Here is a 12,679-nt window from a genome sequence, read left to right as displayed (position 1 = left end):
TCGATTATTCCATCAGGCAGCTCGCCTAATGATTGGAAAGTGGTGTCAATATTGACTGGCGGTGTTTGGTCAGCCGTCGGGAGCAACACGCCTACCGATATCGGGGAACACAAACAGAAACTTGTCACTAGATTTTCTATTGAGTCGCTTAGAAATTTACTTTTACGAATGTAAGAAGAGATGGTAAGAAAAGTATTAGGATAGCGACATAACGACATACGTAAGGCAAGTTTTATTCACTTTAGGAGGTGTCGCCAAGTCCTTCAGAAAAGCAGAGCATTTTTAATATCTTCAGTAAAGCACGACAATACACCGACTGAGTACACCGATTTCTAAGAAACTGTGGTGAGTGGTCTTTCCGACCATACCGACTCTTACTCGTACCTATCATGGCCCTCTTATGGTAGAGATGCTTGATAGATCATAGAGTTGACAGTACACTTATACAGGTTGTAACAAAACTAAGTGATAATACTTTCGGGTTTATACGTGTTCCTTGTAGAGAGTTCATTGTGAAAGTAGAAGCCCTGAAATTTTTTGTTTCGATTTTGTATGGCCCGAGATTGCAAGGGCCCGGACTCCCGAGCGTCACGAGTTTCCCCATACAAAAGTGAAAAATGAGTTTAGTCTTTCAGCGCTGCTACTTTCACAGTGAACTCTCTACAAGGAACACGTACGTATCTCATTATCACTTAGTTTTGTTACACACTTATAGATGAAGCCCGCAACCATGTTGCGCCGAATAGTTTATCTTGCAGAAACTATAAATTTTTCCTCAACAAAAACTATCCAGTCTCTCAAAGTATCTTCATTTTCATCTAAATCGGTTCAGACGTTTAAAGGATCTGTTCACTAGTAAGGATGCGACACAAATATTTTTTTTTGTATCTACTAGCCGATTTGTCGTACGCCCGATATATCGTACGGCGGATATATCGCAGGGTGTGAATATCCAGGTATTACATGCAGATAAGCCGGCCATTAATTAAATCCCGACTACCGACGCGTCATGTGCGCCTGGTACCCAGTTTTGTTGGACACGGATTACGTTTAATTAGATTTTACTGGGTACTGGGCTAGGCGTGTATAATATGAGGAGGTTTAAGTGGGAGTGGCTACGGGAGAGGAAAAATCAAGGAAAATGTATGAATTTTAAAAGCGTTTGGTTCGTGACTTCGTTTGAGACAAATTCGGGATAATTTTGGGCCTAGGAATTTCATAAGAATGAAGATGAACCCTCAATGGACCTTTAATAAAAATTAGAAAACCTTAGGGGAAAAAATTATAGGAGTCGTGTGGGTCTTTTTCTATATTTCTCTTTATGCAACGACCGGACTTGTGCAAGTAAGCTGTACTGTGATATAGACTAGCACATTTACATACGACTCTCAGTATCGACCTCAATGCCATTCTTATGACGTGCCAACATTCGCTACTTTGTTGATTCGACTAAACAGTAAAGTATTAGGTACTACTGTACTCGGCGAAACGACTAACGAGACGGTAGCGGTCACTGACCTTTTTAGTCTAGGCGCTAAATGAAAAATGCTCGCACTGTATAGAATATTTAAGAATAAAAAATTGACCTCTTATAAAGACACAGATTATTACAGATTCATCGGAAAACCTTTTGGTAAATCGCCCTTAGACTGGGAACATCTGACAGTTCATTATCAATCGCGGTTTATAGAAAATGTTGATAGGGAGTCAATGATCGTCGCGTCGTTTATCGCGCGGGCACCGTACATTTTTCTGGGATAAAAACTATCCTATGTCCTTTGTCGGGACTCAAAACATATCCATGCCTTTCAGCGAAATCGGTTCTGCGGTTCGAGCGTGAAGAGGTAACAGACAGACAGACACATTTTCGCATTTGTAATATTAGTATGGAAGTATGGACATGGACTAATTATAGTGGTACGTCAAAACTACAAGTTCAGTTGCCATTATTAGCTATTTTTGCTGTTGTTGCGATGACAATATGTATCGAATATCGATTATGAATTCAAGTCGAGCGAGTTATCGGGTTTTCAGTGTGCTAAGTGCAGTTTGCGATAACCCGCGAGTAACACCGCTATTTATATACCAGTACCACTTGTTACTATAGCGCTTTGAGCACGTACACAGGCGCGATCTGAAGGGGGGGAAGTCCGCCCCTCCCCAGATCTAGGCAATGAAAATAGTCACATAAGTTTTGTGAATATTATTTTGTAGCGACTCTTTAAAGATATCACGACCAAAAGCTCCCATAGCATAATAAATATTACATTTGTGTATAACGTGGCACCCATACAAATTTCGGGATTAAAACTATATTTTTTTATGAAATAAGGGGGCAAACGAGCAAACGGGTCACCTGATGGAAAGCAACTTCCGTCGCCCATGGACACTCGCAGCATCAGAAGAGCTGCATGTGCGTTGCCGGCCTTTTAAGAGGGAATAGGGTAATAGGGGATGGTAGGGAAGGGTAGGGAATAGGGGAGGGTAGGAAAGGGAATAGGGTAGCGGATTGGGCCTCCGGTAAACTCACTCACTCGGCGAAACACAGCGCAAGCGCTGTTTCACGCCGGTTTTCTGTGAGAACGTGGTATTTATACGGTCTATCCGGTATAAATCTTACCTTTATCTGGATTCAAAGTATCTATATACCGAATTTCATCAAATCGGTTAAACGGTTTAAGCTTGAAGTGGCAACAGGCAGACTTTACATTTAAAATATACGAGTAATACAACTATTATGCAAAAACCGTTTTAATATCTAAAATCATCATTGGCAATGGCATAGCTAAGATAGCTGTCTGTATTGTGGCTTTAAAGTGTTGCCAGGTGATGGCTGTAACGGATTGCGGTGTCGGCGTGGAGTTTTCAATAGACCATTCTTAGCACAACAAAGTACTGAAAGCTCGCTGAGAATGCACGGTTCAGACGGGATACAGCCTACAACTACCGCCAATACCACAAAACCGCTACACAGATGTATAATGTATATGTTTTCAAAAATCTAAATTATGAAAACGGATGCTTCAGAAACAATGCTACACATACATTTTATATGCAATATGTATATGCGCTTTCAAAACTCTGAAAAATTATGAAAACGGATGCCAAAATGTAAAAAGATAGAGACACTATACGGCCTCAGCCCTCAATGATAGCAAATGATGGATCACTACAAGCGATTACAAAAGTGTATAGTGGCATATATTGGTCTATGATTGTCCTTGATCAACGTCGATTGTGCATATACAAGCCTTGTTCTCCATCATGGCCCAAAGTGAGGCCATGAATCATGATACATAATATTATGACATAGATGAAAGTCTTTTAATTAACTGGTGGCAGCGGTCGGCGGTCGCTCGTCTGCGCTGTACGATATAGCAGTAATTTGCCTTTCGGGTGCAATAAATTAGCAACAGAAATATCTAGGAATGTGGCTGAATCTAGCTACAGGTTCTGGGTAAACTGGTTACTAGCTGTCATAATTTCTGCTTAGGTAATTAAATGAGGGCCGGCTGGAAAGTACTTAGTCTAGACATCCCGTTGCACAAGAGCATAAACTTTGCTAGGAGTTAATACCATTTGTAGCTGCTTTTAGTCAGTCGGATGCGTTCCTTGTTGCTCATTTATGATTTTAGTAGGTCTTTGGCAGAAGTTAAGCTAATGATATCGCATCGTTTGGGCTTTTATTTCGCTATAACGCGTTATAAAATATTTTAATGATACTTTTAAATAACTACTTTAATCAACAACTGATAAAGACCAGTCACCAGTGTCAAAACTTTACCCTAATAAAGACAAAAGGTATCTAGAAAATTACCACAATGTAAGAAAAGCACTAAAACGACTGCAGATTGGTTAAACGTATGTATGCGTTTGTACGATCGGCGCTCGTCAATTTTGATTGCCCGTCCGAGCGGAAAGTTCACTACATGCATCCTTTCATCAGGCACCCTTTGGCTCATGTAGCTTAATTTCTAGTATAGGTACTATAAGTACTTGCATATTATCTAGGTCACTGGTTCTGAACCTTTTTAGGTACCAGGATAATATATTTTTAACAAATGCCTGTTTTGCCAGGATTGCCCCACTCATTTGATCTATTGGTAATATACGGTAACTAAATGCAATTTTATAATAAAGGGTTGTTCGGACCAGGGACCATTGCATCCGTGTGGTCCACGGACCACGCGAACTATAACTGCTCTAGATGCTAGTACTCACCATCAAACCTCTTCGCCCGGTTAGCTAATATCTCGGAAAGCTTGCCCAACTCGGCCCGCAGCGCGGACTCCAGCTGCGAGCGCGCGTGCTGCGTGAGGCGCACGCGGGAGCCGGGGGCGCAGCACCCTCGGTTGCCGCATAGCTCGCCGGCATCTGAAAGAGAAAGGATGATAAGAATTTGTAGGGACGTAGAAAGAGTAGAGAGCTATTGTGCACACTCTTGGGTACTATTAGGTATAATATGATATAATGTAACTAGCTTGGTTTCTGTTAAACTGGCTACCATCACTAAGATGAGAAGCATCATTTTGCAGGATATACTGATAGACAGTCAAATATTGTTAAGAATCCTAATGTAGAGAGTGGGGTAGTAGTACCGTAGGTTCTCTCTTTCGTCAAATTCTTCAATTCTGATGGAGGCTACGCGATGTCATGTTATATGGAAAGTTCTGGAGAAAAACAACATGTTTGATTCTATCAAAGACAGAATTTAAAAGATTTGCGAATGCTTCCTTCGGTGCAATTGAAAATGATTCTCGAAAGCAGGAAAAGCTATCAGTAAAAACATTTAATAACATTATACCTCCTATCTTCTCCTAATTTCAGCTTATTAGGAATCAATAAAGCCAAGCATGGCTGTTAAAATATAATTTTAAGACCAATCTCCGTATCTTTTGACGGCGGATCGATAGGCGGTAATGCAATAAGTCCCCCATTGAAAGGACCCCTGACGAGGGGTTCCGCCACCCCAGTCCCTACACTATAAATAAACTTCAAACTCTACTTCAAAGATATTGGTTATCACCATAAGAACCAATATTTAGGTACTCTGATAATCATTTTCCTGGTGTCCAGAAAATATTGTAATTCTAAAAGTTTTTTCTTCAATTCCAAAGAAATAGACTATATTGGCATCAATTATTAAAACCGCAAACATAGGTTGTTTCCTGAGTTACTTCAATACTTAATTCAATTGAAATGATATCCCCAACTAACTCAAACAAGGAAAGTACAAAATCTCTATGGCCTATGCCTAAACGCGTAACAAAACAAACTCAAATGAAACTTCCTTAAAATCCTACTCGTTTTATAGAGAAGTCACCACACCTTCATCGCATCTATTCTGACAGCAGAATTGGAAATTCCTTAAAATTTTTAGAGCCTACCCAGTACCTGCTAAAACCAAAGAACAAAACAATCCCTGAAACAGTATTCCAATTCCAATTACCAATTCCTCTAATTTCTTCAGACATTTCAAAGGACCCCTTTGAAATATTCCTTGTGTACAGTCACGTGTGAAATCATTTCATATCTGAATGGATGTCCAAACATTGTGTATGACAATTTCGTCTTAATTATAACAAATCCCCTGGTATCGGAGCATTTCGTGCTCATGTTGACAGGACCTGGATGAAAATTTACATACGGGAATAACGCCTCTATGCTTATCACAATAGAGGTCATTATATTCGGTATAATAATTACGCGGGGTCAAACAATACTGTGGTACAAGGGAGGAGCGAGAATGGAAGTAACGAGACATGAATTATGCTAAACCCACTTTAAAACTAGTAAGTAAGCAAGGTTAAATTTAAAAACAATTTATTATCAATTAACTAGTGAAATTGACATACAAAGAGATTGCAACTGCAGCTAACAACTGACTCTACCCATGATGTGATAGACTTTAGAGCAGCCTTTCCCAAAGTGGGCTTATGATAAAGGTCTAAAGGGGGGCGGTGTGGGACTCAGAAAAAAATGGGGGCGTAGTGTAGAGGCTTGGGGGGGTGATTTATTTTATCTGAATGCATTTTAAATTGAAACAAAGGGGGTGCTAAAAACATAATCTTTTCTCAAAGTGGGCAGTAGACAAAATATGTTCGGGACTTCTGCTTTACAGGGATCCCACTAGCAAGGGTATGCCCAAAAAATTTCTCGCTGCCGCTAACGAATGTATTTATGATGTGCCTCGAGAGAAATATGCTCAAAATAGTTTGAAGTCAAAATCCAACTTTGAGAGTTTTTCATCGCATAGTAAACTCGAATCTACTGTTGCGTTTCCACAGACTCTGAGAGCAACAGCAACATTTTTGTGCATGTATGAGCGGTAGTCGCTACCTTTTTTCCCTTGCACCGCACGTCATTTCCATAAGCCGGGGAGAGTGTCGCCACAGGCCGTGATATTTTAATATTTACCATGGGGGCGTGAGGGCTGTGAGATGAGGCGCAAACGACCTACAGTTGCTTCATAATGGGGGAAGAGAAATTTACGCATTGATTTTGAATTCCGAATAAGCACTATTTGTTTTTTAATTGGCACAGAAACAAGCAATAACAATTTTCTAAGAGTTTAACAAACACTATTTGTCAAAAGTATAGCTCCTGTGTATCGCACAACAACCGTATATTTTCTAAAGTTAAAAAGTAGTGTTAGTTTGGCCCTTCTCCGTGGGAGAAGGGCCTATGCTCTTGCCAGTGGTCTTCTTATATTGTGTTCAACTCTACATGTGTGTCTATTAAAATCGTCAAGTAGATATTTTATTTCCACTACACTATAAAAATTGCAATCAGAAAAGTCGCTATTATTTAAATTTTTTTATTTTAATTTATCAGGTAAACATACCCCTTTACTAATAAACGTTGTATAAGCTTTGAATAGTTATACAGTGTTTTGTTCCTGTCACACAAGTGACATTTTTAATTGAATTGAAGAAGACAAAACACTGTATAACTATTCAAAGCTTATACAGCGTTTATTAGTAAGGGGGACAGTGTTTAGTTACACGATAAAAGGCTATATAAAAATCTTTACACCATTGATACTTTTCCACTATTTGTTCTAGGTGTTGTCTTTCTACTAAATTTGTAACGATATTTCAGATCATTACTGTGACTGAGAATGAAGTATAATTTAATCTCTCTTAAGAAGTGACTAACAACTAAATTTATATCGTTATTTTATTTAGTCCTTTTGCCTCGAGTCTAAATCCTAGGCCTAGGCCCACAACAAGATCCTTTGTTCTAATGTTATAATCAGAATGCTATGATTACTCTCCAACAATGAGTCTCTAACAAAGAGCACCACTGCAATACGACACTTTCTGTGGTCGTAGACTAATTAATATTACCTATTCATTGCTATCGATTTATTGGTCAACAGAAATAGCCGTTAATGACGAGTTTACTTTGTTACTTTAGTTATTTAGTTTTGACTCATGTCTGCCTAGAACATTTTTTTTATTACTATGAAGCTAATTTTTCATGAGTAGCTTCATTTTGATAAGACAAACAACCATTTCGTCTGCGAAAATTCTCGAAAGTGCTAGTGCTAACAGAGATAGAAAGGATTTGATATTTTGATTTTATGGTCCTAAACTAAAATATGGTTTGTTCTATTTTTTTTAAGCTATTCACGAAAAATTTGCTTGATAGTAATAAAAAAAATGTTCTAGGGAGCCTGTAATATCACACCTTGTGGGAAACGTCCCTTAAATAAAATAGAAAAAAAAAAACTTTAACAGGACAGAAGAGTGAGGTACTTTGTGCGAGCTAACATCAGTAGGTATCACTTTCATAATATGCACATATAAAACGGTGGAATATTCTAAATCGCGCTATTAAAGTTCCAAAAGACATTGGCGCGACTTATTTTAATCCCACTAGGTCGGGACTCGGGAGATAACTCAGAAGTCAGAACGGGCCCTTTAACGTTTTTCCTAACTCTACCAAATCACTCTTATCTTTCTCAAGCCTCTCTAAGGCTCTATAAGACTAAGCTTTGTATCTCTTGTACCTCTGTGATATTCTACAGTAGGCATCATCCCTATTTCTGGGTAAACAGCTACATAGTGAGTAAATACATTGTATACAATAAGAGGGAGAGATCGCGCTTAGTTATCGTTAAGTTCACGAACAAAACAAACTTTCATACAAACGTTATGGAGCAATAACATGAAACTAAATTATAATAGAATCTGCAGCAGTAAAATTATCTATTTGACTCACGCCGCAGTGAAACGGACTTTATTGCGGCGAGAGAAAGTACATTATTCCATGTGACATTAATATATCTGCAAGCAATAAACAAACAGCATTTATGTGGGCTTTCGAGAATTATGTCACAGAATATACTCTGCAGAAGATGTGTTTAAAATCATCATGATGTTTCTTTCCAGATATTTATTTCTATAATAGGAAAAAAAAAATAAGTTAAAGTAGAAATCTTATCAATAATTTGGTTGAGGCCTCGCTATCCTATGTTGAGCCATGATGGTCATTAGGCCATCATTGTATTGACCAAGCGGTTACAAACATGTAGGGACATATTCGTGTATAGGCTCCAATAGCATGCACAGTTGACGTTGATCATGGGCAATCATAGACAAATATCTAGTTCTCAACGTTCCTAATCGCTTGTACTGGTGCATAATGGCGAATAAATACAAATCGTATTAAAATCAGTATAGTCCCAACAATCAATTTTAATTAAATCAACATTTCGTGACTCGTCTAAACCAAGACTTCCATGATAAGCAAAATCTTTTAATTTTGCTTTACATTTTAATAAGAGTTATCGACAGCTTATCATCCCGTTAGCTTTTTTCATCTGCCCCGCGGTTGAGTGACAAAGTCCTAAAACACTTAAATGAGTTAAAACCACAGACTACAAAAAGTTCCCAAGTCAATTAACATGTGCGGGACTCGTTAATACGCGATAACAGATAAAAAGTCTCTTCGCATTTAACTTTTTTTAAGCGGGTTTCGGCAAAAACACTTAAGTACTAAACGACCTAAGGTTCTGCAACTTAATTTGGCCTGGAAAATCCCATCGAGAATGTAGTATAATAATGTTAATTATATCGAAAACACATCTGTTTATTGTCACTGAATATCCGATTAAATATATATATACTAATATTATAAAGCGGAAGAGTTTGTTTGTTTGAACGCGCTAATCTCAGGAACTACAGGCCCGATTTGAAAAATCTTTCAGTATTAGATAGCCCATTTATCGAGGAAGGATATAGGCTTTTTGTGGACTAACTTGTCTCTGAAATATCTAATTTACGCTACTTAGTCCTTGGGTTATGAATGATACAACTAGCTTTCTAAACATGCGATATCTTGTTTCGTATCTTCCACAGTCATTTCCTTCCCTTGCCTCTGGAGGCTTTAGTAGTTGATTGGTTGAGCCCTAAAGGAATAAGCCGTCCCTTCTTTATACGTGATCAGACTACATGTGGAACCTTAATGTCATCTTAATATTCCGTTGCAAATAATTATAATAAAAGCTAGGTAGAGTTCCATGTTTCTTCCTCAACCTTTGTTGATGAATGAAGAGACTAACAAATGAAAATTTTAAGAAACTCCCCAGATTATGAAACTGAAAACGAGTTGATGATGGATTTTGTTGACATCTACTTTTAACGCCTTTGGATTAGGCGTTAAAAACTTTCACAATATTGTGAACGTATTTTTAATGCCGAATCTTTAGATTTCACCAAGTAAACTTATTATTATCATTTGTTACACACCATTTGCCAAAGCCTAAATAACAACCTCATTTTAAAAGTCGGTTAAAATTAAAAGATCTTTTACATGTCTACCGCGATGTCCCCATTACATTATCCGGGGCAAATTAAAACGAGCGGGGTGTCAAGTGGGTTTAAATCGCATTTACTCACTAATGAAACCGTGTCGAGAGACCACTCGCTTTTTATTCCCGAAATAGGGAAGTATGGAGTTCACACAAGGGGACCAATTGGGAACGGTTTCGGATATTTAGGGATGTTTTATAGTGCGATTTAAAAACTGTTTCAGGGCCAAGGGCGAAGGAAAACTTTTTAAAAAATATGTAACTGGGAACTATTCTTCTGAGCGTTGTAAAAGCACAAAGCTCTTAAATAGCTCCTAAATAGTACATCTCTACTAACCAAAAGAAATCTACCGTGCACAACGGACTGAAATCTTAGTAACTCTCATACAATGTTATAACATTATCATTGTCTGATAATTTAGTAACTTCGCTTGACAAACAAACACAAATACAGTGTGTATCTTTTCATTCTAGTATGAGCCGTTGTATAAAAAGTCTTTGAATCAAACTATTACACACAAAGCCATATAAAAGTCCTGATTGTATTTCTGCCGACGCGATGTTGTTTGTTGAGATCATCAACATTATCCATTATCCAATCAATTTATCGGAAGCAATTTCAAACCATTAACGAATCTACACTAAAATTGTTTTTAAAGTTTCTCAGAGGCTTTTATCAGTTGTTGTTAATTATGACTTATGAAGGATAATATTATGTGAACAAAATGAGTTATTCCTTTGTGTTTTTCCATTGATTTTTACTTTTATAATATTATATTTAATTGGCAGTACTAATAAAAAGAAATATATATTATGTATTTATATTTTTTGCAGCAAAACATTGCATTTTGTATGTTGAAGAACGTCTTCATAATTTACATTAATTTGAACACTAAATTATACTCAAGTGTGTTAATTTATTGTCTCAGTGACAGACAGACACGTCCAATTGCCCTTAAAAATAAATGTAAAACATCATCCTAAATTTATAAGCTGGTCATAGACCTCACGAACTTTTAAATATCTGGCAAAATCCCAATTACTACCATTGTTTTTATCTTATTTGTTTTATTTCTACTTTTCTTTATAAAATATTGTTTCGACTTTCAAGCAATTGGCAATGAAAACAAAAACAACTGATACCTAGAAAACTTGCAAGAACGTCAACAATCAACACGCGAAAAATTTTCATAGAAAAGATTCTCAGTACTTTTCAGTACACTGAAAACTTTTTGGTGAAATCGCAATAGAAATACATATTACTTTGAAAACATATTTTCAGCATGTTGCAGGCTGCTACGTAAGTACCTCCTCATTTAACTCTAGAGTCTATGTGAAATTATGGACTACTTACGTGGGAGAGCCATGCTTCGGCACGAATGGGCCGGCTCGACCAGAGAAATACCACGGGCTCACAGAAAATCGGCGTGAAACAGTGCTTGCGCTTGTTTCGCCGAGTGAGAGAGTTTACCGGAGGCCCAATCCCCTACCCTATTCCCTTCCCTACCCTCCCCTATTTCCCTATTCTCTCTTAAAAGGCCGGCAACGCACCTGCAGCTCTTCTGATGCTGCGAGAGTCCATGGGCGACGGAAGTTGCTTTCCATCAGATGACCCGTTTGCTCGTTTGCCCTCTCATTTCATAAAAATAAAAAATAAACTTACATAACTTCAAACTTTCTTAAAAAATAATGCTTTCGGTACCTACTACCTCCTCATTCTCATATGTCCTAATTAAGAGGTTTGGCACCATTTATTATGGTCAGCGCAGACGTCCACCTTCTTCTACATCATAATTAACGAATACTTGGAACTCATCTCTCGACCGCGTTAAGACTCGTCGTAATCTCCTCGATTAAGGACCACCCGCGCGATGGACAATGAAGTCATCAGAACCTCACAAAGAAACAGAATGATAGTTATTAAAGTAATGGCAGCCTATTCTGTACGCCAGGTGAGTTCGACGTGACATTAAGTCGAACGATCTTGACTCATTTTATCACAATTTTGAGTATGGCTAAGAAATCTTAGGCCCGCATAAATAGTTAGTAACTTAAGATGCAACCCGGTCTTAAGATGCGGTTCGGCTCTGTGATTGGTCCAAATTTTGACAGCCAAACAATCACAGAGCCTGAACCGTGTCTTGAGACCGAGATGCATCTTGACTCTTGAGTACTGACTATTTATACCGGCCTTAGACCGGCCATAGACGGACAGCAAGTTGCAGTCGGGACCGACTGCTCTAGAGCGGTCGCGTTGAAATACACCGACCGCTCAAGAACTGCTCGAGCGGTCCCTGTTTTGCGGATATGAATTTAGTATGGAAACTGCGGACACCGTGCGGAAACCGCGGTTCGTCTATGGCCGGCCTTAGGGACAGTTCTCATTGTAACATGAGATGTCCATCATCAGACGAAACCATCAAAAATTGAAACGCTGACACGAAACACATTTTAAACTTGAGAGTTGACACCCAACGAAATCGGACAAGGTTTCTTTCCATAGAATCGGGAACAATTCATTTTGGGTTTCAAATTAACATCCAATGTGAGATAGCTTCGTGGAGGTTGTGATATCAGATTGACATTTAATTTAAAGCAAGTAGGCAAGAGGGTTACTAGTAAAATTATGAGGGGAGCATATCAGAGTCAAAAACACAGGAACAGGTGGGAACAGTGTACATATTTAATTTGATTAAGCATCTCGAAGTTTTAGAAAAAATATGATGTTATATATTATGTGTCATATATAAACATATAAAATTAAAATTATGTGTCATATAGATATGGTCATGTGGGCAATTATGATTTTCATTCATAAAAGCATGACAGTCATTCTTGTGGTTTTGTGGTTAGAGCCTGAGA

At 38.1% G+C, this 12,679-nt stretch overlaps 1 protein-coding gene across 1 annotated transcript in view; it reads right to left on the bottom strand.

The window, feature by feature from the left end:
* LOC121729936 (glypican-6) overlaps positions 1-12,679 on the bottom strand; it is an 87,033-nt gene that overhangs the window by 33,247 nt on the left and 41,107 nt on the right. The window contains exon 2 of the mRNA XM_042118668.1: positions 4,222-4,374. Within this exon, the coding sequence (XP_041974602.1) occupies positions 4,222-4,374 (153 nt within the window). The remainder of the gene's footprint in view (positions 1-4,221; positions 4,375-12,679) is intronic.

This window comes from Aricia agestis, chromosome 8, assembly GCF_905147365.1.
Source record: "Aricia agestis chromosome 8, ilAriAges1.1, whole genome shotgun sequence".
In the NCBI taxonomy this organism is placed as follows: Eukaryota; Metazoa; Arthropoda; class Insecta; order Lepidoptera; family Lycaenidae; genus Aricia; species Aricia agestis.
This window is presented reverse-complemented; position numbering and strand designations above follow the sequence as displayed.